The sequence below is a fragment of the Entelurus aequoreus genome, linkage group LG22 (genome assembly GCF_033978785.1).
Source record: "Entelurus aequoreus isolate RoL-2023_Sb linkage group LG22, RoL_Eaeq_v1.1, whole genome shotgun sequence".
NCBI classification, from domain to species: domain Eukaryota; kingdom Metazoa; phylum Chordata; class Actinopteri; order Syngnathiformes; family Syngnathidae; genus Entelurus; species Entelurus aequoreus.
The window spans coordinates 10947086-10974123 of NC_084752.1; the positions used below are offsets into that span (position 1 = coordinate 10947086).

The 27038-nt window shown below is 38.6% G+C and overlaps 2 protein-coding genes across 3 annotated transcripts in view; one reads left to right on the forward strand and one right to left on the reverse strand.

Moving 5' to 3' along the window:
- Positions 1–1848: 1848 nt before the first annotated feature.
- rasal3 (RAS protein activator like 3) overlaps positions 1849–27038 on the reverse strand; it is a 34642-nt gene continuing 9452 nt past the window's right edge. Inside the window, exons 3-19 of one of the 2 annotated variants that reach the window (XM_062032641.1) lie at positions 24481–24559; positions 22859–22911; positions 22707–22792; positions 21575–21704; positions 17981–18079; positions 17236–17898; positions 11416–11560; positions 11194–11338; positions 10879–11115; positions 9863–10064; positions 8803–8894; positions 8622–8735; positions 7700–7865; positions 6536–6643; positions 6272–6462; positions 4381–4465; positions 1849–2210 (exon numbers count right to left, since the gene is read on the reverse strand). In XM_062032641.1, coding sequence (XP_061888625.1) covers positions 2118–2210; positions 4381–4465; positions 6272–6462; positions 6536–6643; positions 7700–7865; positions 8622–8735; positions 8803–8894; positions 9863–10064; positions 10879–11115; positions 11194–11338; positions 11416–11560; positions 17236–17898; positions 17981–18079; positions 21575–21704; positions 22707–22792; positions 22859–22911; positions 24481–24559 — 2688 coding nt within the window. In that variant the 3' untranslated portion in view covers positions 1849–2117. Of the gene's footprint in view, positions 2211–4380; positions 4466–6271; positions 6463–6535; positions 6644–7699; positions 7866–8621; positions 8736–8802; positions 8895–9862; positions 10065–10878; positions 11116–11193; positions 11339–11415; positions 11561–17235; positions 17899–17980; positions 18080–21574; positions 21705–22706; positions 22793–22858; positions 22912–24102; positions 24371–24480; positions 24560–27038 lie in introns of those variants that run through there. The other variant, XM_062032642.1, reaches the window with a different exon arrangement.
- The window catches only part of si:dkey-237i9.1 (SEC14-like protein 1), a 102110-nt gene continuing 82958 nt past the window's right edge, over positions 7887–27038 (forward strand). Inside the window, exon 1 of the mRNA XM_062032646.1 lies at positions 7887–7902. The gene's annotated coding sequence lies outside the window, so the exon portion shown is untranslated. The remainder of the gene's footprint in view (positions 7903–27038) is intronic.

The window sequence follows — 27038 nt, forward strand, 5'->3', positions numbered from 1 at the left end:
AAAATCTTTATCTCATCAGACCAGAGAATTTTGTTTCTCATGGTCTGAAGCCTTTCATGTGCATTTTGGCAAACATTTTACGAAGAAACAGCTTCCGTCTGGCCACCATGCCATACAGGCCTGATTGGTGGATTGCTGCAGAGATGGTTGTCCTTCTGGAAGGTTCTCCTCTCTCCAAAGAGGAATGCTGTAGCTCTGACAGAGTGACCATCGAGTTCTTGGTCACCTCCCTGACTAGACTAAGACGAATGCAGCAATGCACAGAAACATCTTGGATAAAAAACAATGCTTTCCATCCAACCTGATGGAGTTTGACAGGTGCTGCTAAGACAGTGGTTCTTAACCTTGTTGGAGGTACCGAACCCCACCAGTTTCATATTCACATTCACCGAACCCTTCTGTAGTGAAAAATAAAATGTCGGGTTTTTTCAAATTCAAGACAAAGTTATATGTTTTTGGTAACTCTTTAGTATGGGGAACATATTCTAAGTAACAAAGACTTAAACTAGAGTTTTTTGGACACTAGGGGAACATATTCTAAGTAACAAAGACTTAATTTAGAGTTATTTGGTTAGGGTTAGAGGGTTAGGGCCAGGGTTAGAGGGTTTGGGTTATAATAAGGCCATGCAGAATAAGGCATTAATAAGTACTTAATAATGAATAGTTAAGCGCCAACGTGTTACTAATTTGCATGTTAATAAGCAACTAATTAATGGTGAATATGTTCCCCATACTAAAGTGTTACCATGTTTTTTTACTGGTGCACAAAATGAACCATGTATGAACATCACCTTGTTCAAAGAACAAAACCAACACAGTGCATAAACTCACAACAAATTACACACCTGCAAATCAGTGTGACTTCTGCTGTTGCCGTATCCGTAATACGCCGATAGGGAAGTTTTTATTTACACGATGAGTCGGGTGTGTTTTATCCTCCGCCGAACCCCTGAGCCCGACTCACCGAACCCTTAGGGTTCGATCGAACCCAGGTTAAGAGGAATCGGCGAAACTGCCCAAAGATAGGTCTTCCAAGCTTGTGGCATCGTATTCAAAAATACTTGAGGTGGTAATTCCTGCCAGAGGTGTATCAACAAAATATTGAGCAAAGGGTCTGAAAATCTCATTTTTTAGTTTTAAATTATATGCACAAAAATAAAAATAAAAAATTCACATTGTCATTACAGTGTTTTGTCTGTATAAGGAGGACAACAATTAACTTATTCCATTTTGGAATAAATCTGTAACATAACAAAATGTGGAAAAAGTGAAGCTCTGTGAATTCCTTCTGGATGTGACACGCCAGCACTGGGCGGATGGCTTTTTGTATACAAATAAAAGTGAGACCACAAATAGTTTTTAGTTTTATAATATTGTTTTTGTCATGTCTGTTGATCATGTTTTTGTTTAGTTATGTTCTGCTTGGTTTTTGGACACTTTTTAGTTCCTGCTTTCACTCCCTTGCCTTGTCACCATGACTACTCATTAGTTTCACCTGTCTCACGTTTTGCACTCGCGCACCTGTCACAAATCATGTCTGTATTATTTAAGCCCATTGTTGCCAGGAAGTCAACCTGGCGACATTAACTCTGATACCTCCATGATTACGCGTCCATGCCATAGTTCTATGATCTTTCCATGCTTGACCAAGTAAGTTTTGTTTCATGTCCTTAGTCTGTTTGTGTTAATTTTGTTCATAGCCAAGTTTGTACTTCCGCCCTTGTGTGCGCTTTTCGTTTGTTCCTTTTGATAGTGTTAAAATAAATATGTCCTTACCTTCACGCTTTGCCCGCTCCAACTTCCCTTTGCATTCCGGGAAAACAAAACACCCCATAGTCCACGCATTGACAGTTTTTTAATGGAATTAGGAAGTATTTGAAAACATAAGTATTCTTCTTATTATCCTCTCTTTGAACAACTTTAGAGAACAAGAATTTAGAATGTAAGAAACAAGTCATTAACCTCACCACACATTAAGTGTACAGGCACAGTGGCTGTATTTAATCCATATGGGATTGAGCCTAATCTTCATTTTTACTCAAGTATAATCTTTTACACAAATCTATCTAACCAAACTGGACATGCTCAACATTGTCGAGAAAGCATAGCTATGAAATCTAAATAAGTTGATTTCCATCAGCTTGCAGGTTTTTGTTGAAGGCCTCATCGAGCCGACGGATGTACTTCAACAAGTCTCCAAACTGCTCCTCCTGTGAGAACATATCGGAGACAAATCAACAGGATAGTTAAAAATTCACAGCTCACTCACTCATGCAACCTGAATCTGTGCTGAAATCAAATATGGCAGAAATGAACTCGTGAAGAAATAAAACTGGTTTTACAATATTTTGGGTGGATCTACACCTGACATCCCCTGTAATGATACCAAGTACAATAGTGTATCTAGTCGATACTACTATGACTACATCGATATTTGTTATCGTCACAAAATCTTTTTTCCTTTTTTAAAAATTCATATTATGTTTATATACTCAGGAAATACGTCCCTGGACATATGAGGACTTTGAATATGACCAATGTATGACCCTGTAACTACTTGGTATCAGATCGATACCTAAATTTGTGGTATCATCCAAAACTAATGTAAAGTATCCAAACAACAGAAGAATAAGGGATTATTACATTTTAACAGAAATGTAAATAGAACATGTTGAAACGGAAAATAAGCAGATATTAATAGTTAATGATTAAGTGGATTAATAATTCATTTTTACAGCTTGTCCTTTAAAATTTTGACAAAATAATAGAATGGAAAATGACCCAATATGTTACTGCATATGTCAGCAGACTATTTAGGAGCCTTTGTTTGCTTGCTTACTAATAAAAGACAAGTGGTCTAGTATGTTCAGTATTTTATTTAACGAAAAAATTGTTCTTAGATTGCAATAATAAACGTATGTTTAATGGACCCTAAGATTTTTTTGTTAAAATAAAGCCAATAATGCCTTTTTTTTTAGGTTCCCTTTTTAAAAAAAAAAAACAAAAAAAAAAGTATTGAAATACATTTTGGTACCAGTACCGGTACCGAAATATTGGTATCGGGACAACCCAACTGGAGACACATAAATAAATAGAATCAGTCGGACGAGACGAGACATAAATCAGCAATGGCCGATCACATACTTTTTCACTGCAATCGGCCGATACCAATCACATCCCTAAATCAACACGTTTTTAATTTTAAAACTGTCAACATTTGCAAAGATATTAAAAAAACCCAACTCATACAGTAGGCCTCTATTTTAATTTAAAGTGTAGTTTTTGCTTTATAATATAGTTTTTGTAACCCTGCTTGGTGTAGCTTGACCGACATTATCGTGTTTAATCAACAAAAGGGGAAAAATATCAACTTGGTCTGCGTATCCCTTCATTTATCTGTGCACGTGGAAAAAAGTATGGACACAAATGACAGAAGTCATCGTGAATAAAAAGTGATCACAAGTTAATATGCACATAAAACATCACAATTTTAACATGTAGCATGCATTTTAAAAAGAAAAACTAACTTTTAGTTGTGTTCAATAAATACAGTACAGGCCAAAAGTTTGGACACACCTTCTCATTTCAATGCGTTTTCTTTATTTTCATGACTATTTACATTGTAGATTGTCACTGAAGGCATCAAAACAATGAATGAACACGTGGAGTTATGTACTTAACAAAAAAATTGTGAAATAACTGAAAACATGTTTTATATTATAGTTTCTTCAAAATAGCCACCCTTTGCTCTGATTACTGCTTTGCACACTCTTGGCATTCTCTTGATGAGCTTCAAGAGGTATAGTCACCTGAAATGGTTTTCACTTCACAGGTGTCATAGTTTTGATGCCTTCAGTGACAATCTACAATGTAAATAGTCATGAAAATAAAGAAAACGCATTGAAATGAGAAGGTGTGTCCAAACTTTTGGCCTGTACTGTATATTTTAGATAATAAATATTGTATTAAACAATACAACCACAGTAGTTTTATGCAGTAATGTAATAATAATGTTTTTGTGATAATAATGTATTTTTTTATGTTGGAGAGTGGACTTTTCCTTCGATGTATATCTCCTTCGAGCGGCTTCTCCGTCAAACACACCATCAGCAGCTTCTCCATATTTTTAATGAATCATTTTATGTATATTTTTCTTCCCGTGTTTGGAAAACAAAGTTATGTCGATCTCTAGCTATAAGCTAACGCTAGCGTGTAAGACCAGATGTTTTAGGTTTCTTGTTTGTAACTTAAAGCATAACAATTAGCCGAGTGACAGCTCTTATATCAAAACACTTTTAAATTGTTGGACTTTTAAGTTGAGGTACCACTGTGCTGGACTATTTTATTGCTTCACTTCATCTTTGCTTTTTGGTGTCTTACCAATACGTTCATTCGCTCAGCTGCTGCCATGGCGACATTCATCTTCCGCTCATCATTCTCCCGCTCCTCCTCAATCACATCCAACCTGGAAAAGGTGCAGATAGTCAAGAGCTGTGTCTCAAAGATAATACAGTACTTGCATCAGTACACTTAATAGGAATATTGTGTCCACTGTGTACTTTAGTTCCTGAGTGCACTTATTTTGAAAATGTGGCGCTGTCCCAAATCCATGATATTACATTTATTTATGCAAATAATGTATTGATTACTCATTTATTTAGTTCCATATTGAGCACAGGAAGAAAACATGTGTTAGCAATTGTCATGAAACAGAAAAGAGGTAGAGTTAAATAAGCTCGCTTTTTTCCTACTCCTTTTCGGACATGTTTAAGTGTGAAACTGTAAATATGTGATGTACTACAATAACCTAGTACCATAACCCAATCGTGACTGGCAGATAAAAGACAAACATATCTTGATAGTCATTAAAAACAATTATATGGATTTGTTTGGACTAAAAAAAACATTTAATAAAGAGAAACATGCATTATTTAGTTTTTTTGAAACAACTGAAGTCTGTGCTATAGAATATAGTGATGTAAACCACAGCATCCTCGAAACTAATGCAAACATGTGGATGTTCTCAGGGGGATGTTGCTTAAATGAAATAAATCGGTCGTACATACAGTAAACTTGTAGGAACAAACAACTTTGTTATATAAAAAAAAAAAAAATCTGATAATTACCGTATTTTCCAAACCATAGGGCGCACCGGATTATAAGGCGCACTTCCGATGAGCGGGTCTATTCAGGTCTATTTTCATACAAAAGGCGCCCCTGATTATAAGGCGCATTAAAGGGGTCACATTATGATTTTTTTCTAAATGTAAAACACTTCCTTGTGGTCTACATCAGTGTTTTTCAACCTTTTTTGAGCCAAGGCACATTTTTTTCATTGAAAAAATACGAACGCACACCACCAGCAGAAACGTTAAAAAATGAAACTCCTTGTCTTCTTTTTTTAGTTTGTTGTTGTTTTCCTGTGTGTAGTGCTTTAGTTCCTGTCTTGCGCTGTTATTTTGGTGGCCTTTCCTGTTTTGTTGGTGTTTTCCTGTAGCAGCTTCACGCCTTCCTTTGAGTGCTATCACCTAACCTGCTTTGTATCGGCAAACAAGACTATTTCAGTTGTGCGGACGCTATCCTTCTTTGTGGGGATATTGTTGATTGTCATGTCGTGTACGGACACATACTGTAAGTCTTTGCTGTCTTCCAGCATTCTGTTTTTGTTTACTTTGTAGCCACTTCAGTTTTACTTTCATTTTGCATAGCCATCCCTATATGATTCAGTGCCTTTTCCTAGCGGCACTTGCCTTTTGTTCATTTTTGATTTAAGCGTAACATACCTTTTTACCTGCACGCTGTCTCCCGCTGAGCTCTGCATATTGGAATCACGACAAACCATCCTCGAGGCGTTCCGACTTCTACAAAGCAATTAACTACCTGCTGCCAGCTACTGATATGGAGTATTACATGGTTACCCTGCCGAGCTCTATACAGCACAGACACTAGACAACGGCACATTATTTGCATATTATAATTATTGATTTGCAAATAATATTTTTTGGACCAATTAGGTGAAGTTGCATAATTTCCCGCGGCACACTAGTGTTAGAATTAGACTTTGAACTCATTTGATTTGACTTTGACGGTTTTATTATGTTTTATTATAGTTTATATAACTGCTTTATATTTTGACCACGTGTTTTTTTTATATTACTTTCCTATATTTATTTTATATAGAGCCCTTTGTTCACAGCTGTGGTAGTCATCATATAGCTTTATGGGACAAGATGGTACGTGCTGTTTTGAACATTTGAAATACATTTTATACCTGAAGGTGGTGCTGCAAAGCTGCTCCTCTCGCACGGTCAGCAAATTCCGGAGCTCTCTCACTTCAGCCTCCAGCATTGCATTCTGGTCCAGGCTTTGGTCAATGAAGTCCTCCAGTCGCTTTGCCATTTCCAGCTCACGCTCGGTTACCTGGTCTACTCCCAGCCGTAGCTCAGACAGTTCTTGGGTATGCTAATTAATGGTAAAGGTTAAAGATACATTCTGTATCATGAGTTCCTAATGGTTGATCATGATTGTGACCTACTTGATCCAGTAAACTGAGCCCTTCCTGCTGAGGTTTCATCTCACTGGGGTCCCCCCTCTGGATGTCTTTAATCCAGGGAACTGGTGCACAGGCTTTGTTTGACTCATTCTAAAAGAGAAAATACTGTTTTGTAATTGCTCAAATTTTCAAGTTAAGAGGCATATTATCCAATCCCAAATGTATTTTAATGTTTACAGTGTAAGTATATTTTGGCTGACTGTTGACATTTTGTAACGGTTACACAACACAAAGCCAACACCTAATCATTCTTGACCGTTTATCAACAAGTATGACATTTAGCGATATTATCGGCCGATAAATGCTTTAAAATGTAATATCGGTAATTATCGGTATCGGTTTCAAAATTATCGGTATCAGTTTCAAAAAGTAAAATGTATGACTTTTTAAAACGCCGCTGTGTACACGGACGTAGGGAGAAATACAGAGCGCCAATAAATCTTAAAGGCACTTCCTTTGCATGCCGGTCCAGTCACATAATATCTACTTGGTCAACAGCCATACAGGTCACACTGAGGGTGACCGTATAAAGAACGTAAACACTGTTACAAATATGCGCCACACTGTGAACCCACACCAAACAAGAATGACAAACACATTTCGGGAGAACATCCGCACCGTAACACAACATAAACACAACAGAACAAATACCCAGAACCCCTTGCAGCACTAACTCTTCCGGGACGCTACAATATACACCCAACCCCCACCTCAACCCCGCCCACCTCAACCTCCTGAGTTCCAAGCTGCTGTTTTGAGGCATGTTAAAAAAAGAATGCACTTTGTGACTTCAATAATAAATATGGCAGTGCCATGTTGGCATTTTTTTTTCCATAACTTGAGTTGATTTATTTTGGAAAACCTTGTTACATTGTTTAATGCATTCAGCGGGGCATCACAACTAAATTAGGCATAATAATGTGTTAACTCCACGACTGTATATATCGGTATCGGTTGATATCGGTAATTAAGAGTTGGACAATATCGGAATATCGGATATCGGCAAAAAAGCCATTATCGGACATCTCTAATGACATTATATAAGACAAAGAACAGTAGTCTGAGCCTGTGTGAAGTTAAAGTTTGACATGCTCCAGCATCACATGACCCATCAGTTCAAGCCACACGGGTTTTCCTCATACTCACAGATTTTGGTGACGAGATAAGAGGCTGGCTTGTGTCCAAGTCTTGTTGATGGTTGGAAGTTGGCAGAGCTTCAGTACTTGTGTGCCTTTTCATTCTCTTTTCAAGACGTCTATGTGGGGCACTCTGAGTTCTGGTGATGGGCTTCCTCCTCCGTGCTTGGCCATCGCTAAGGATGTCAATTTGACAAATTCCAGGGGTCATAGGTAAGCAATTGTCAAATCCGCTGATCATTTAAACACACGATGCAAGAATATGGATATTAGAAATGTTCATTGAAAAGGATGCTAAATGCAGTATTTTCTGTTTCCTTACGATGCACATCATCAAATGCCTAATGTGCAGCAAGTATAACAATTACAAACGCTTTGCAGGGCCTGTCACTACACGTTCGGTACCGGTCCACGCATGTGCAAAATTTACAAAACCCAAAACCAGTGAAGTTGGCACGTTGTGTAAGTCATAAATAAAAACAGAATTCATCCATCCATCCATCCACATTCTAACGCTTGTCCCTTACAATGATTTGCAAATCCTTTTCAACCTATATTCAATTGAATAGACTGCAAAGACAAGATACTTAACGTTCGAACTGGTAAACGTTGTTATTTTGGGAGGGGACTACAGAATTTTGACCGTGATTGCAGTACCATTTCTGGCCACATTACTACATATGGCACCTTTTAAGGCTTATTTTTAACTCTTATTTTGTGAGAATTATGACTCCGCTTTGGTTAGATCCTGTGACCACCATTAAATGACCTAAGTTATATCCAAGTTTCATTTCTACAGCCCTGGGGTTGAACATGTTTGTGGCAATGTGAGGGTTGTACTCACTTTTTGGAAATACTGGATCTAATCACAGATGTTAAAGATGAACCTTGGAAATACTGTATCTACTCACAGATGTTAAAGATGAACCTACCCCTCTGTTAGACACTTGGGGTCCTGAGGAAGCTGCTGGAGAGATGAGTGGTGAGGGCTGTACTTGCTCAGGTCTTTAGGAGGAACATACATTGGCTTAACTTGTGTACTTGGACTGCAAGGAAGAACCAGTGTCACTAAAATACAATAAGAATATATAAGTGATCACAAAGTCTCCGTACCTGTCTATTGGGATCCGAGGTATCTCAGGGCTCAATGACTCTGTTATCTGGTTTAGAATCCAAGGTAGAGGGTGCAACTTCTCTATTGTTTCCTAAAAAAGAAAAAGTTTCTGTATTTTATTATGGATTTGGTTTTTCCCTTGTATTTTGTTTCTGTTTACCGGTTTTCATATATTAGTACTGAGCGATGGCGACTGATGACTAGTTTCTCTTTTAAGCGCCACTTTAGTTGGGGAATGTAATATCCAAAATCGTTCTAGACCCTTTTCTCGACTTTTCTCTCATGTTTAGCTTTCTATGCCATGTGTTTGATATCCAGAGCGATGCTTCTAAAATGATCATGTTGCCAGCCAATTGTTTGTGCCTCTTATCCAGACCCTTTTTGTTCACCTTCGTCGGGTTTGCCCAACTGAAGTGTGAGTTAATGTTGAATACAACTCTAAAAAGTGTGTGCCCACTGTAGGGTTGTACGGTATACCGGTACTAGTATAGTATCGCGGTACTAATGAATCAAAAACGGTACAATACTCTGTTTGAAAAGTAGCGGTTTCCCATATATATATTTTTTTCTAATGGGCATGACGGTGCGTCGGCACGTCATGACATTGCTGGTTTTACGAGCAGAAGAGCGTGTTCGGCAGCGCGCGCACACGGAGTACTTACAAGCAGACACAGTGTGTAGACAGAAAAGGGAGAACGGACGCATTTTGGCTTGAAAACTAACAATAAAGGTGAAGTTATAACACTGAAACGCCTTCAGGAAGAGGTGCTTTAAGACATGGCTACCTAGCTAGCAGCTAACATCCATCCGCAGTCGGCAGTGTTTTAGCTACTTCTAAATGAATAATCCTCGCCTCCGTGGCGACAAATAAAGTAAGTTTCTTACAAGTATCATCCCTGCAGGACGAGGAATAGCTAAACATGCTTCACTACACACCGTAGGAGGATACAATAGCTCACCGCTAACAGCAAGCTAGCGCTCCTCAATGTAAAGAAATGCCAAGGGTGGATTTACACCTGACATTCACTGTAGGTTATGACTGCCCTACTAATAACCTACCTGTGCCCTCTGATGGATGATATCCACCAGTAGACCATGCAACACGGCAAGTCGCAAAGGTAGATCCACATAGCCGTCAAATGAGCTCATCGGGATCTCAGTGTAAGGATTGGACACGGTTTGCAGAAAGCCTCTCATTCTGTCCCAATGCTGCTGTAAGAAGTCATTCATGAACAGCATGTACTCCTCCTTCTCACCAAATCTGCATTAAAAAAAACACAACAAAAAACCCAAAGCGTTTCACTCTACTTTTTCACGATGTACTGTTTACAATGGTACCTCAACTTAAAGCACATTGCGTTCCACGACCAAGCTCAAAACTCATCTTGCATCTTGCATCTAAAAAGCAGCCCTGCCCAGTGAAATGAATTGAAATCCATTTAACATATTTTTCGGACCATAAGGCGCACTTAGAATCCTTTAATTTTCGCAAAAATCGACAATACGCCTTATAACCCGGTGCGCCTAATGTACGGAATAATTCTGGTTGTGCTTACCGACCTCGAAGCAATTTTATTTGGTACATGGTGTAATAAGTGTGACCAGTAGATGGCAGTCATACATAAGAGATACGTGTAGACTGCAATATGACACCAGTAAACAACACCAAAACTTTAAATGTTCCATTGAAAATAAAGAACATTACACACGGCACTAAAAAATCTGTCAAAATTTTTTAGTATGACTTTGAAGCCGCACCGTTTGAGCGATTGTCGGCCCATTGCGGCTACCGTTGGCAGAGATACATGTATTACCATGGTGTGTGTGTATAATATGGACTTCCACTAGCGGTGAAAACTTGTAACTCAAGATATGTTGGCAACGTAGAGCATAACAAAAAGCTGAGAAACAGCTTGTATCTCAAATTACTCGCAAGTTAAGGTACTGGTGAGGTGAGATAGTCGTAACTTGAGGTGCCACTCTATGGTCAAAGCTGGTGAGGTGAGATACTCGTAAGTTGAAGTACCACTCTATGGTCAAAGCTGACTTCGACATTTACAAACAAAGCTACTCACAAGGTGAAGTTTGCCAGGTTCTGGATGACTTTTGCAGTTAAAGTGAGGGTGCGCAGTGTGTTCGACTCCGGGTACGATTGTGTCAAACCAAAAAGGGAAGGACTGAGGACGGCCGGACATAAGAAGCGAAGGAAGAGCGAAGCTGAGATGAGACGTTGACCGATCTCTGGTTTTCCCTGGTTTTTACACATCTCTGTCCAGCTTGAGAAAATTGTGTTCAACTCTTCAGGAAAGTGTCTAAAAACGTCAAAACAGTTATTTCAGTTGAATGCTAATATCAACGATTCAATATTGTTCGAATTTTAGCTTTCTCACCCGTGTAGGTCTAAAATTTTCCGCACTGCCTCGTCACACACTTCTCTCAAGTGCTTCTGGTTGCTTGACAGTTCGGAGGGATGACATTTGCGAGGGTCTACTTCACAGTTGTCCCTTGTCCCATAGAGACATGTAATAACGTCCCCTAAAGATAAAACAGAAAGAGAGCAAGGTGAGTTTGTAATCGTCAGAAGCCAGCCAGCAATGATCTACCTCCCTTACCGAGTGTGTCGATGAGGTACTTCTGTCCGACCAGCTTCATGTATTCATCTATGGCTTTAGTGGCAAGGCTGTTCTCTCTGAAGATAAGTGCTTCCTTCTCACCTAGACGTTCAACCTCGGCGCTGGCCAAATCGGCGAGAAACTCCTGAAACACATTAACAACCAGTCGTGGTCAAAAGTGACCACAGAACTTTCCTCCAGAAGGTCTTATCTTTGTCCATGTGATGTCAGATGAAACAAAAATTGAGCTTTTTGGCCACAATACCCAGCAATATGTTTGGAAGAGAAAAGGCCTTTAATCCCAGGAACACCATTCATACCGTCAAGCATGGTAGTGGTAGTATTATGCTCTGGGCCTGTTTTTCTGCTAATAGAACTGGTACTTTACAGAGAGTAAATGGGACAATGAAAAAGGAGGATTACCTCCAAATTCTTCAGGACAACCTAAAATCATCAGCCCGGAGGTTGGGTCTTGGGTGCAGTTGGGTGTTCCAACAGGACAATGACCCCAAACACATGTCGAAAGTGGTAAAGGAATGGCTAAATCAGGCTAGAATTAAGGTTTTAGAATGGCCTTCCCAAAGTCCTGAATGCTGAAGAAACAAGTCCATGTCAGAAAACCAACACATTTAGCTGAACTGCACCAATTTTGTCAAGAGGAGTGGTCAAAAATTCAACCAGAAGCTTGCCAGAAGCTTGTGGATGGCTACCAAAAGCGCCTTATTGCAGTGAAACTTGCCAAGGGACATGTAACCAAATATTAACATTGCTGTATGTATACTTTTGACCCAGCAATAATAATAAATTCATAAAAGAACCAAACTTCATGAATGTTTTTTGTGACAAACAAGTATGTGCTCCAATCACTCTATCACAAAAAAAAATAAGAGTTGTAGAAATTATTAGAAACTCAAGACAGCCATGACATTATGTTCTTTACAAGTGTATGTAAACTTTTGACCACGACTGTGTATACTCTGTGAAAGATATCAGATTGTTTTTCAGTGTTACAACCAAAGGTTGTGGTGCTACACTTAAAGTGTGTTATTTTGAAATAAAAACAATAACTAACAATACTAATAATAACTAACACATATTTGACATGAATTACTTTAAAACAGAGCTTAATTTGAATACATTTTTGGTTACATATGGAAGGGATGTGAACAGGGATGGGCGATATGCCACAAAATCCATATAACAATAAATATAACACCCTATTGCAATATTATATTACGATATATTCTTTGGCATATAAATGGTAATACAACCATTTTATAACAGATTACAGGTTGCTTGCGTCATTTTAAATTTCCGTATGTGTATGGTCAATGTCGTAGCTCTCTGTAGTTGTATTATTCTCTTTCTAGGCCACATTTCTCATCAGCTAAGGACCAAAGGGCCGGACTTCTCCCTTAACTATTATTCTTAGCGTTATTCTGCAGTAGACATTTGATTTTAGGCCATTTGTTTTTGTCAAGAGTTTATTTTGACAGAGCATGCTGCTGTTTTTAAGGACCTTCTGCAAAAAAGCTAGTCAAAGACCATCTGTATGACAGCACTCATGTTTTTAAAAATCTTCTGCAAAAGTGTGAGTCTCTCACAAGTTTTTTGAACTAAACTTGTCGGCCACTAGTTGAAATGCCCAAATGATGACAAAGAGAGGACCTAAAGTGAGACCTTGAGGAGCACTACTAGTATAACTAAATACGTTTAACAAACAGCGAAAGCTTAGTTGCATCACATCACGAAAAAAAAATTGGAAAATACTGTGTATGGTTGGATCTGGATCTTAAAGGTTTTCACTCGGGCCATACGAAAACGGATATCTTTAAAAAAGTTTTAATGTTTGGTGTAAAATATCCATGATATAACTGGCTGCAATGTTCATTTTGTTCAAGCAGAACTTCGAAAAAGCTACAAAACCCAAAACCAGTGAAATTGGCACGTTGTGTAAATCGTATTGACACTTATTTGGAACATCCCACAGGTGAACAGGCTAATTGGGAACAGGTGGGTGTCATGATTGGGTATAAAAGCAGCTTCCATGAAACGCTCAGTCATTCACAAACAAGGATGGGGCGAGGGTCACCACTTTGTCGACAAATGCGTGAGCAAATTGTCGAACAGTTAAGAACAACATTTCTCTACGAGCTATTGCAAAGAATTTAGAGATTTCACCATCTACGGTCTGTAATATCATCAAAAGGTTCAGAGAATCTGGAGAAATCACTGCACGTAACATTGAATGCCCGTGACCTTCGATCCCTCAGGCGGTACTGCATCAAAAAGTGACATCAGTGTGTAAAGGATATCACCACATGGGCTCAGGAACACTTCAGAAAACCACTGTCAGTAACTACAGTTGGTCGCTACATCTGTAAGTGCAAGTTAAAACTTTACTATGCAAAGCGAAAGCCATTTATCAACAACACCCAGAAACGCTGACGGCTTCGCTGGGCCCGAGCTCATCTAAGATGGACTGATGCAAAGTGGAAAATTGTTTTGTGCCAACTTCACTGGTTTTGGGTTTTGTGGTTTTTAGAGCATCCGTCGAGTCTAATGACAGATATAAGTTAGAACTATACGCTACTTTTTATTAGAAGTGGCATCAGCATGCATGTGACCCACAACAAGAGGATAGAGAAAAATAAGGAAGTTATTGACTAAAAGTGAAAAAAAGTGTGGGACTAAAGCAAAGCTCTTTGGGAAAACCTCTATCATATATGAAGATATCCACTATTGCACAGGTGTCAAACTCAAGGCCCGGGTACCAGATGTGGCCCGCCACTTCATTTTAATTGGCCCTCGAAAGCCTGGAAATAATATGTATCAATAAAGTAATGTAACTTTTCTTACTAAATGTATTCTTTCTTTCTATTTTGGGAGAGAAAAAAAAATCTACTCCATGTAATCGCAAATAATGTTAACTTAAATATTGTCTAATTATGCAAAAATATATTATCAAACATTCAAACCATTTTTTAAATAGAAATAAATACTAATAATAATGATTTCAAAGCAAGTTATCCATCAAATTGTGCAATGTAAAAGTAACAAATAGATTTCATGGTAAAATTGTAAAATTTACTGTGGTTTTTACAGCATTTTTCTCTAAATGAAAAAAAACAGTACTTTTTTTACTGTAATAAACTGTGGTGCCATTTTGGCATTTACAGTAATACACCGAAAAATCTACAGTTGTTGATTTGTGGTAAAAAAAACAAAAAAAACTGTCAGCTCAGGTGTCAAAATGTTACTGTAAAATTGCAGGTTTTTTTTATTTACCGTAAAAAAAACAATGTAAATTTTACAGTAAAATTCTGGCAACTGAGCTGTCTTTTTTTTTTTTTTTTTTACCATAAAATCAGCAGTACTGTTTTTCCATTTACAGTAATATACACTACATTTTGAGGTTAAATTATTGCAACTTACCATATTTTTTTGACATTTTAGTTAAAAAAAAATCTACTAATAAAATATATCAAAAAATCGTGTAATAATAGTATTCACTGTTAGAAGCAACCCTCGGTGGCCAAACATAACTGCGATGTGGCCCTTAGTGAAAACGACTGACACCTTTGCACTAACGTAACTAACGGAAGTTTGGAAGAAAGGCAAGATTTTTTTAAAGATCTCTGCTATTTCACATTTTCGGGGGATCCCAAATACATCAAAACAAGTAAGAAAAGTTTGTTTTGCATAATGGGACCCCTTTAAATACACAAGATAATGTGAGAGGTTTTTTTAATAGCACAAGCCAAAAACCTTACTTTTTCCCATCCGAAATATAATGTATTAGTTTTTTGAAATTGTTCAACCTGGCTGAAGTTTTCCAAGGACAAAAACCTAAGTTTGGTGTGGACTAAAGGTCCAAAAGCATACAAAAATATGCATTTTCAAAACATATGTGGTCATATGTTTCATATAAAGCCATAAAGGAATGGAACGACCTCACAACAAACTTGAAAAGTCTAACAGATTACTCTTCATTCACAATTGAAGTTAAAAAAAGTGGCTTTGGAGCAATCAAAGCTGCTCACACGGTCACTAAGGTGGGCACCTTGTTTGACATGTCAACTTAATGTGTATTATATTTATCCAAGAGAGCATTTTTGTTGTAAATTGTGAGGTGTGTCTGTTAAAATCACGGTTGTTTTTACAAATGATGACAAATGTGAACAAGAGCATGTATTGTCTTTGTGCGATGATGTAAATGAGGTGTGGTTGTATTGTACCGTATTTTTCGGACTATAAGTCGCAGTTTTTTTCATAGTTTGACTGGGGGTGCGACTTATACTCAGGAGCGACTTATGTGTGAAATTACTAACACATTACCGTAAAATATCAAATAATATTATTTAGCTCATTCACGTAAGAGACTAGACGTATAAGATTTCAGCGATTAGGAGTGACAGATTGTTTGGTAAACGTATAGCATGTTCTATATGTTATAGTTATTTGAATGACTCTTACCATAATATGTTACGTTAACATACCAGGCACGTTCTCAGTTGGTTATTTATGCCTCATATAACGTACACTTATTCAGCCTGTTGTTCACTGTTCCTTATTTATTTTAAATTGCCTTTCAAATGTCTATTCTTGGTGTTGGGTTTTATCAAATAAATTTCCCCAAAAAACGCGACTTATACTCCAGTGCGATTTATATGTTTTTTTCCTTCTTTATTATGCATTTTCGGCCGGTGCGATTTATACTCCGGAGCGAGTGTACCATATCTGAGCTACTGTGTAGAAATATGGGGAAATAATTACAAAAGTACACTTCATTCATTAACGGTGTTACAAAAAAGGTCAGTTAGAATAATACATAATGTTGGATATAGAGAACATACAAACCCTTTATTTATTGAATCAAAAATACTGAAATTCCACGACATAGTGAATTTGCAAACAGCTAAAATTATGCACAAAGCAAACTATAACCTGCTACCCAAAAATATACAACAATTCTTCTCAAAAAAAGAGGAGAAATATAATCTTAGAGAAAAACGTAATTTAAAACATTTGTTTGCACGTACAACACTTAAGACCTTCAGTATATCAGTATGTGGAATTAAATTATGGAATGGATTAAGCAAAGCAATCAAACAATGTACTAATATGATCCACTTCAAGAAACTCTTCAAACTTAAAGTGTTTACAAAGTACAAAGAAGAAGAACCATGACAAACATTCTCAATTTATTTCATCCGTCCATTCATTCATTCTTAAAGAAATCTTACTTATCTCATCATATGAAATATGATTTACTTAACCAATTATTATTATTAAATTCTTACTATTATTTATTTATTTATTTTTATTGTGATTACTTATGGAGTTTATTGTGAAAAAATTGTGAACAGGAAGTGAACAAAAAGTTTTGCAACTGTTATGTAAAGAAAAGGGGTAGGATTAAATAAGCTCTGCTTCTTCCTACTCCTTTTCGAACATGTTGAAAAGAGAAACTGGAAATTGTGATGTATCATGTTGTATGCTTGCATGTTCGAAATAAACTCAAACTCAAACTCAAACGACTTATGCTCCGAAAATTACGGTATATTAAGTATGTGTCCATGAAAGGGCATTTTATGACTTCTTTCTTACTTGTGTATGATTTTATTGTCATAATTTTATTGCGTGATTTTTGTATCCCTTTAATTTAGGTAGCCAAGGACTGCAGATGGAAATGAGCTATTTAGCTATAATCTGGTACAGAACATATCCATCTTTGAGCTTAATGTTTCCGTGCATTGTCCCTTCAAATAGAGACTAAACTAAACTAATAGTGAATATGAACCCTCTGCATGTTTTTACCTTTGCTTTGCCGATACTCTGCAGCACGTGCACAAGAGCTCCTGCCAGCTCCTCCTTTTCCTTGACGTTCAGAAGTGGCTCCAAGCTTTTGCACATTTCCACATAATCCACGGTCAGATACTCGGCAAACCGCTTATATTTCTCCATAGGCAAAACCTGCAGGTTCCTAAACCGAGCTTTGATGCGGAGAGAAGCCTGCGGCCCCAGAAGGTCTTTGCCGCATGCCGTGGCGGAGACTTTGTAAGGAACGATGCGGTACCACTTTTCCTGGTAGGCTCTTCCTCGGATCTCCGCCAAGCGTATATCCACGCTGCCGAGCAGATGCGGGCGGAACTCCTCTCGGGAATGCCGCTTCTTTTTAAGGTCCTCTCCGCAGAAAAGGTGTAAGGTGATTTGGGAGATGCAGGGAAGATTGTCGAGCTCAAAGAACTCCCCCCAGAATAACTGGAAGCCGTTGGTCCCGGCTCCACTCCCACTCAGGTGTCCGGAGGAGCCAGTCGAGCCGTCCCCAGCCAGACTGGAGCGACTAGACACCTTGCTGGTTGAACGTGCGAACAGAATCCCGTCCAGGTGGAGCTCACAGTAATAACTGCGTTTGGGTGGCAGGTCCTTCGCTTCCTTCACCCACAGACTGAGGGAGCTCTCTGTGCGCTCGACGTTATCCTGGGACAGGCGAAACATTTTCATTGGCGCCATGTTTGATGATGCAATACTAGATTTAGTTCCTTTTGGTCTGATTTCTTACCTTATTAGGCTGGGCGGCCCGTCTCAGGTCTTCAATCCATCGATCGCGTTCTGCAGCTGAGGAGCAGCCAAAGCAATGTGTGCTCTCAGAGTTGATGACCTATAATTACAAGTACAACATTTGAGAGAATATAGAATGCATCGCAAATATGGCAGTAACCGGAAATTATTTCAATTCAAGGGTTGAGGTTACAGTTATTGTGTGAATGCTCCAATTCTTCTTCTTCTTCTCCAGATTTTGGCGCACTCTACCTTCCACATTTTTCACCCGATTCAAACCGTTCCAACTTCAAACTGTTCAACCTATTGGGAAATCGCGGGCTTTTCTTTGACCAATTCCAAAAATTCCCAGATTTCCCAGAATTCTAGGTTTTCCGGGACATTTTTCCCATTCAAAATGAATTGGCCATTTTTCAAACTTCCACCATTTCCACATTTTTCAACCGATTCAAACCATTCCACCTTCAACACATTCCACCATTCTGGAAATTCAAACTACCCTTTTTCCGAGTTAAAAAAAATTCCTGGATTTTTTTCAGAATTTCTGGTTTTCCAAAGCTCTATTTCCACCATTTTTTCTGTCGACTATTCACCGTCAAAACATTACTCTTACTTGTTTTTTGAACTGGAAAATTTCCCGGTTTTCCCGAAATTCCAGGAATTCCGTAATACTATTTCTCAATTCAACATGTTACTACTTCAACATTTCTCGACCGATTTGAAAAATTCCAACACCAATCATTTTACCTCATTCAGACCATTCAAGTTTTTTTTAACCTTTTTTTAATGTTTTTTATTTCTATCTCCTGAAATCTCTTATACCATTTACTACTTCAACATTTCTTGACCGATTTAAACGATTCCAACACCAACCAACTTAGCTCATTCAGGACATTCATCCTCCTAATCATTTCCCAAAAAATCTGGCTTTTTCCAAAATTCCCAAATTTCCAGGAAGTTCACATTGAAAGAAAAGGGTTATTTTTCCAAGTTGCACATTTCCCACATTTTTTAACCTATTCAAACCATTCCAACATTCAATTTAGTCTAAGATTCATACTACATTCTGTCAGCATTTCATTTCAACTTCAGCATTGGACCATACACATGCAATTCCTTCAGGAATTGCCTCATCTTCTTCTTCTTGTTCTCCAGATTTTGCCGCACTCTACCTTCCACATTTTTTCACCCGGTTCAAACAGTTCCAACTTCAAACTGTTCAGCCTACTCGGGAATCGCGGGCTTTCCCTTGACAAATTCCTAAAATTCCCAGATTTCCCAGAATTCCAGGTTTTCCGGGACATTTTTCCCATTCAAAATGAATTGGCCATTTTTCAAACTTCCACCATTTCCACATTTTTCAACCGATTCAAACCATTCTACCGTTAACATATTCCACCATCTTGGAAATGTAAGCTACTTTTTTGCCAAGTTCAAAAAAATTCCAGGATTTTCCATAATTTCTAGTTTTCCAAAGCCCTATTTCCACCCTTTTTCCTGGCGACTCCTCCTCCCACATTTTTCAACCCACTTCAACCGTTCCACCGTCCAAACATTCCTCTTAATCAGGACAAAAAACAAAGTTGTTTTTTGAACTGGAAAAATTCCCGGTTTTCCCGAAATTTTTGGATTTCCATAATGCCAGTTTTCAATTCAACATGTTCCTTGTCAACATTTCTCGGACGATTTCAACAATTTCAACCCCAACCATTTCAACTCATTCAAACAATTCAAGTTTTTTACCATTTTCAAAAATATTCCTGCTTTTCCCGAAATTCCCAAATTTTTGGGAAATTCCCATTTAAATCAATGGGCCAGTCTTCAAAGTTCCACAAGTCCCACAATTTTCATCTGATTCCAACTGTTCCAACTTCAAAAAATTCACTCTGTTTGGGATTTATGTGCTCTACTTCAACTATTCTAAAAAAAATTGAGGATTTCAGTTTAACTTCAGAATTGGAGCATTCACACACAATTCCTTCAAGAATTGCCTCATCTAATTGTGTGAATGCTCCAAAGCATTTACACATGTTTTTTCTTCTTCTCCAGATTTTGGCTCGCTCTACTTTCCACATTTTTCACCCGATTCAAACTGTTCAGCTTATCTGGGAATCGCAGGCTTTTCCTTGACAAATTCCAAAAATTCACGGATTTCCCAGAATTCCAGGTTTTCTGGGAAATGTTTCCCTTTCAAAATGAATTGGCCATTTTTCAAACTTCCACCATTTCCACATTTTTCAACCGATTCAAGTCATTCTACCTTCAACACATTCCACTCACCCTGGAAATTCAAACTACTATTTTTCCAAGTTCAAAAAAATTCCAGGAATTCCCATAATTCAATTTTTTTCAAACCCTTTTTTCATCCTTTTTTGCTGTCGATTACTCCTTCCACATTTTTCAATCCACTTCAACCGTTCCACCGTCAAAACATTCCTCTTAATCAGGACAAAAAATTGAAGTTGTTTTTTTGATCTAGAAAAAGTCCCCGTTTTCCCGTAATTCCAGGAATTCCGTAATACCATTTCTCCATTAAAAATTTTACTACTTCAACATTTCTCGATCGATTTGAAAAATTCCAACACCAACCATTTTAACTCATTTACATCATTCAAAATATATATATAATATATATAAAAAATGTTTTTTTTTTTAAATCCCTCTTTTCCTGAAATTCCCAAATTTCCATGTAATTCTTATTGAAAAGAATGGGACATTTTTCAAAGTTCCACAACTCCCAAATTTTTTATCCGATTCAAACCGTTCAACCTTCCAAATATTAACCATGTTCAGGAATTGTGTGCTCTCCTTCAACAATTAGTCATTTTGAAGTTCAACTTTAGCATTGGAGCATTCACACGCAATTCCTTTAGGAATTGCTTCATCTAGTTAAGTGTAATCTCCTGTATTTTTAGCGACCATACCGAATAAAGATTCACAATATTAAACATGCAAGCCAATGAAATAACATGCTAAACTTATTTCAATTGTGTGATAGTTTCTAATTTAAACGTTTGAAGTTCAATCCAAAAATGGATTTTGTCGACACGAAGTGGAGTAATATTGTCGTATCGATACTATCGTGGTGACGTTGCTATTTTTCAGTTTCATATATTTTTTTTTACAAATATTGTTGTTTTTGTTGTGTTGTCCATATTGTTACATAGTTGTTAGTGTTGTATTTATATTGGGGCTGTCAAACGAATCAAAGCGCACTTTGTTTATAGGTAATTCAAAATAAATCTCAGATAGGTATCATTTTTCATCATTAATAAGTGTACCCCAGACAATTAATATAAAACATTTTTTTTACCACGACTAGACAATTAGTTTGCTTTATTGAAATGTTTTTAAACATTATGCTTTTTTTAAACAGCCACTTCAAACTGGTAGGTTTTTACTTTATATATACTGACAAAATAATGACTTATCATAGCTTGTGTTGCATGAATGTGTCTCCTTTTTGAAGACTGACACATTTAACGTGTTTTAGAAAAATGCTTTTTTTGCAAGAATTACCTTTTGTAGTGCATGTAAATGATTGTCCTTAAGAAATCTGGAATCAATATAAAGTGTAGTATTGGTTAAAGTGTACCTCAAAACAGTACTTCTCCCCCAAGATGGAGCTGTGGACTGGCCTGATGACAGTGCTGGCATCTGCACTTAGATCCAAACTTCCCACTGGACTCACTGGAATCGACACAGACTCCTTGGACCCGTAGTGTCTTAAAAAGAGGGTAATACATGATGGGTTATTTACTCAAGGAAACACTGTTTCAGCTTTTTGACTCACTTGATGTACAAAACCCAAAACCAGTGAAGTTGGTACGTTGTGTAATTCGTAAATAAAAACAGAATACAATGATTTGCAAATCCTTTTCAACTTATATTCAATTGAATAGACTGCAAAGACAAGATATTTAATGTTCCAACTGAGAAACTTATTTTTTTGTGTGCAAATAATCATTAACTTAGAATTTAATGGCAGCAACACATTGCAAAAAAGTTGGCACAGGGGCATTTTTACCACTGTGTTACATGGCCTTTCCTTTTAACAACACTCAGTAAACGTTTGGGAACTGAGGAGACCAATTTTTGAAGCTTTTCAGGTGGAATTATTTCCCATTCTTGCTTGATGTACAGCTTAAGTTGTTCAACAGTCCGGGGGTCTCTGTTGTGGTATTTTAGACTTCGCTGTTCAACGCTGTTGTAACACGTGGCTTGGCATTGTCTTGCTGAAATAAGCAGGGGCGTCCATGATAACGTTGCTTGGATGGCAACATATGTTGCTCCAAAACCTGTATGTACCTTTCAGCATTAATGGTGCCTTCACAGATGTGTAAGTTACCCATGCCTTGGGCACTAATACACCCCCATACCATCACAGATGCTGGCTTTTGAACTTTGCGCCTAGAACAATCCGGATGGTTCTTATCCTCTTTGGTCCGGAGGACACGACGTACTCGAGAGAATGCCAGGAGTGTGTAAAACAGTAATCAGAGCAAAGGGTGGCTATTTTGAAGAAACTAGATTATAAAACATGTTTTCAGTCATTTCAAATGGTTTTGTTAAGTACATAACTCCACATGTGTTCATTCATAGTTTTGATGCCTTCAGTGACAATCTACAATGTAAATAGTCATGAAAATAAAGAAAACGCATTGAATGAGGATCAACTTTTGGCCTGTACTGTATGTTAGGGATAGCAGTAATTTGCGGTATTGTACCTGCTTCCTTTGTGAAGTCCCACTGAGTTCGCTTGAGTGTTGTTATTTCTCTTTGCCTTGTTCTCAAGCCGTCTCTTGATCAGTGCCTTCAGGAAGAAAAAAAACCCCACCACAATGCCATTAAACATCCATACAAAAGGTGCCACACTCACCTTCACACCGCCGTCTTCTTTCTTTCGAGGGCTCAAGTGGTCAGGAGTACATTCTGAAAGGAAAGCGTGTTCTTTAGTACCGTATTTTTCGGAGTATACACTACCGTTCAAAAGTTTGGGGTCACCCAAACAATTTTGTAGAATAGCCTTCATTTCTAAGAACAAGAATAGACTGTCGAGTTTCAGATGAAAGTTCTCTTTTTCTGGCCATTTTGAGCGTTTAATTGACCCCACAAATGTGATGCTCCAGAAACTCAATCTGCTCAAAGGAAGGTCAGTTTTGTAGCTTCTGTAACGAGCTAAACTGTTTTCAGATGTGTGAACATGATTGCACAAGGGTTTTCTAATCATCAATTAGCCTTCTGAGCCAATGAGCAAACACATTGTACCATTAGAACACTGGAGTGATAGTTGCTGGAAATGGGCCTCTATACACCTATGTAGATATTGCACCAAAAACCAGACATTTGCAGCTAGAATAGTCATTTACCACATTAGCAATGTATTGAGTGTATTTATTTAAAGTTAAGACTAGTTTAAAGTTATCTTCATTGAAAAGTACAGTGCCTTTCCTTCAAAAATAAGGACATTTCAATGTGACCCCAAACTTTTGAATGGTAGTGTAAGTCGCTCCGGAGTATAAGTCGCACCGGCAGAAAGTGCATAATAAAGAAGGAAAAAAACATATATAAGTCGCACTGGATTATAAATCGCATTTTTGGGGGAAATGTATTTGATAAAAGCCAACACCAAGAATAGACATTTGAAAGGCAATTTAAAATAAATAAAGAATAGTGAACAACAGGCTGAATAAGTGTACATTATATGAGGCATAAATAACCAACTGAGAACGTGCCTGGTATGTTAACGCAACATATTATGGTAAGAGTCATTCAAATAACTATAACATATAGAACATGCTATACGTTTACCAAACAATCTGTCACTCCTAATCGCTAAATCCCATGAAATCTTATACGTCTAGTCTCTTACGTGAATTAGCTAAATAATATTATTTGATATTTTACAGTAATGTGTTAATAACTTCACACATAAGTCGCTCCTGAGTATAAGTCGCACCCCCGGCCAAACTATGAAAAAAACTGCGATTTACAGTCCGAAAAATACGGAAGTCAATCCATTGCTTCAGTTTGTCATAAAACTGACACGTTTCCACTATCTATCATATCTAAATGTCCACGTTGACGTTTAAAGATGACGTGACACATGCTAATCACACTTACCCAGCGCCCCGCCGCATACAATCCAGCGTCTGAATCCTATCATTTTGTACCCAAGTTGCGTTCCGATCTTTTCCTATGCAACATTCCCTCATTGACTCAACGAAAGCAGCAAAAAAGCGATTCGCCGATCACAAGCGCCATGCAGCTTTCTGACTAGCTAACTATGCTCTCTGCTTCCACTGCACCCTGTAAGCAAATGAGCGATGCTATCATCCTAAAAAAAAAAAAAAACACACACAGGAAGCAATTTGACATTCACACTGGTATTAACATTCTGCCATTTCCTTTGCGGCCGTCTGCAGGATTTAAACATCGGATGTGCTTGACGTCAACACAGAATCTGTTCAGCTTCTTAGGCCGGTGAATTTGTTTATTGACCTGGTTCCATATCCACAAGGTTCTGCATGCTGAGGACGGACAGGCAGCTGTTGACACGGTCCCGGGTCCATATTGTGGGCTGAGGACACATACAGGAGCAGGAAATGTTAAATGTGCTTTTTTGTTGAAACTGAAAGCAGGATTTTGTGACTTTGATTGATTGATTGAAGCTTTTATTAGTAGATTGCACAGTGAAGTACATATTCCGTACAATTGACCACTAAATGGTAACACCCGAATAAGTTTTTCAACTTGTTTAAGTCGGGGTCCACGTAAATCAATTCATGGTACATTATTAGGGATGGGCGATATGGCCCAAAATCCATATTTGTGTGAATGCTCCAAAGCATTTCTACACCAGAATTCCTCTAAGTATTATTGTGTGAATGCTCCAAAGCAAATTGCATCTATTTATTCAACTTCAACTTATTCTTTTTCTTCTCCAGATTTTGCCGCGCTCTACCTTCCACATTTTTCACCCGATTCAAACCGTTCCAACTTCAAACTGGGGTATCGGACTGTCTGATTGTGGCGGTCCGCTCCCTGTATGATCAGTGCCAGAGTTTGGTCCGCATTGGACACGTCGGACACGTTTCCAGTGAGGGTTGGACTCCGCCAAGGCTGCCCTTTGTCACCGATTCTGTTCATAACTTTTATGGACAGAATTTCTAGGCGCAGTCAAGGCGTTGAGGGGATCTGGTTTGGTGGCTGCAGGATTAGGTCTCTGCTTTTTGCAGATGATGTGGTCCTGATGGCTTCATCTGGCCAGGATCTTCAGCTCTCGCTGGATCGGTTCGCAGCTGAGTGTGAAGCGACTGGGATGGGAATCAGCACCTCCAAGTCCGAATCCATGGTTCTCGCCCGGAAAAGGGTGGAGTGCCATCTCCGGGTTGCGGAGGAGACCCTGCCCCAAGTGGAGGAGTTCAAGTACCTCGGAGTCTTGTTCACGAGTGGGGGAAGAGTGGATCGTGAGATCGACAGGCGGATCGGTGCGGCGTCTTCAGTAATGCTGACTCTGTATCGATCCGTTGTGGTGAAGAAGGAGCTGAGCCGGAAGGCAAAGCTCTCAATTTACCGGTCCATCTACGTTCCCATCCTCACCTATGGTCATGAGCTTTGGGTTATGACCGAAAGGACAAGATCACGGGTACAAGCGGCCGAAATGAGTTTCCTCCGCCGGGTGGCGGGTCTCTCCCTTAGAGATAGGGTGAGAAGCTCTGTCATCCGGGGGGAGCTCAAAGTAAAGCCGCTGCTCCTCCACATCGAGAGGAGCCAGATGAGGTGGTTCGGGCATCTAAAGTTAAAGATTAAAGATTAAAGTACTAATGATTGTCACACACACACTAGATGTGGTGAAATTTGTCCTCTGCATTTGTCCCATCCCCTTGGGGAGCAGTGGGCAGCAGCGGCGCCGCGCCCGGGAATCATTTTGGTGATTTAACCCCCAACTCCAACCCTTTGTTGCTGAGTGCCAAGCAGGGAGGTTATGGGTCCCATTTTTATAGTCTTTGGTATGACTCGGCTGGGATTTGAACTCCAACCTACCGATTTCAGGGCAGACACTCTAACCACTAGGCCACTGAGATCTGGTCAGGATGCCACCCGAACGCCTCCCTAGGGAGGTGTTTAGGGCACGTCCGACCGGTAGGAGGCCACGGGGAAGACCCAGGACACGTTGGGAAGACTATGTCTCCCGGCTGGCCTGGGAACGCCTCGGGATCCCCCGGGAAGAGCTGGGCGAAGTGGCTGGGGAGAGGGAAGTCTGGGTTTCCCTGCTTAGGCTGCTGCCCCCGCGACCCAACCTCGGATAAGCGGAAGAAGATGGATGGATGGATGGAAAATTAATTGGCCATTTTTCAAGCTCCCACCATTTCCACATTTTTCAACCGATTCAAACCATTCCACCTTCAACATATTCCACCATCCAGAAAATTTAAACTTCCCTTTTTCCAAGTTCCTGGTTTTCCCAAAGCCCTATTTCCTCCCTTTTTTCTGGCGACTACTCCTTCTACATTTTCAACTGTTCCACCGTCAAAACATTCCTCTTAATCAGGACAAAAAAACTAAGTTGTTTTTTTAACTGGAAAAATTCCCGGTTTTCCCAAAATTCCAGGAATTCCGTAATACCATTTTTTTTTTACATATTTGAAAAAATTCCTGATTTTCCCAAAATTCCCAAATTTCCATAAAATTCCCATTAAACTTCAATGGGACGTTTTACTAAGTTCCACAACTCCTACATTTTTTATCCGATTCAAACTGTTCCAACTTCAAAATATTCAACCTGTTCAGGAATTGTGTGCTCCCTTTCAACATCTATAAAAAAAAATCCCGAATTTCCTAGAATTCCCAGTTCTTAGGGACATTTTCCCAATTGAAAATGAATTATCCATTTTTCAAACTTCCACAATTCCCCAATTTTTCAACCTATTCAAACCATTCCAACATCAACACATTCTGGACATTCAAAGTAACAGTTTCCCAAGTTCCAAACCAAACTCTGGTTTTCCTGGAAATTCTTACTATTCAACAAACTATTCTTACATTCATACTACATT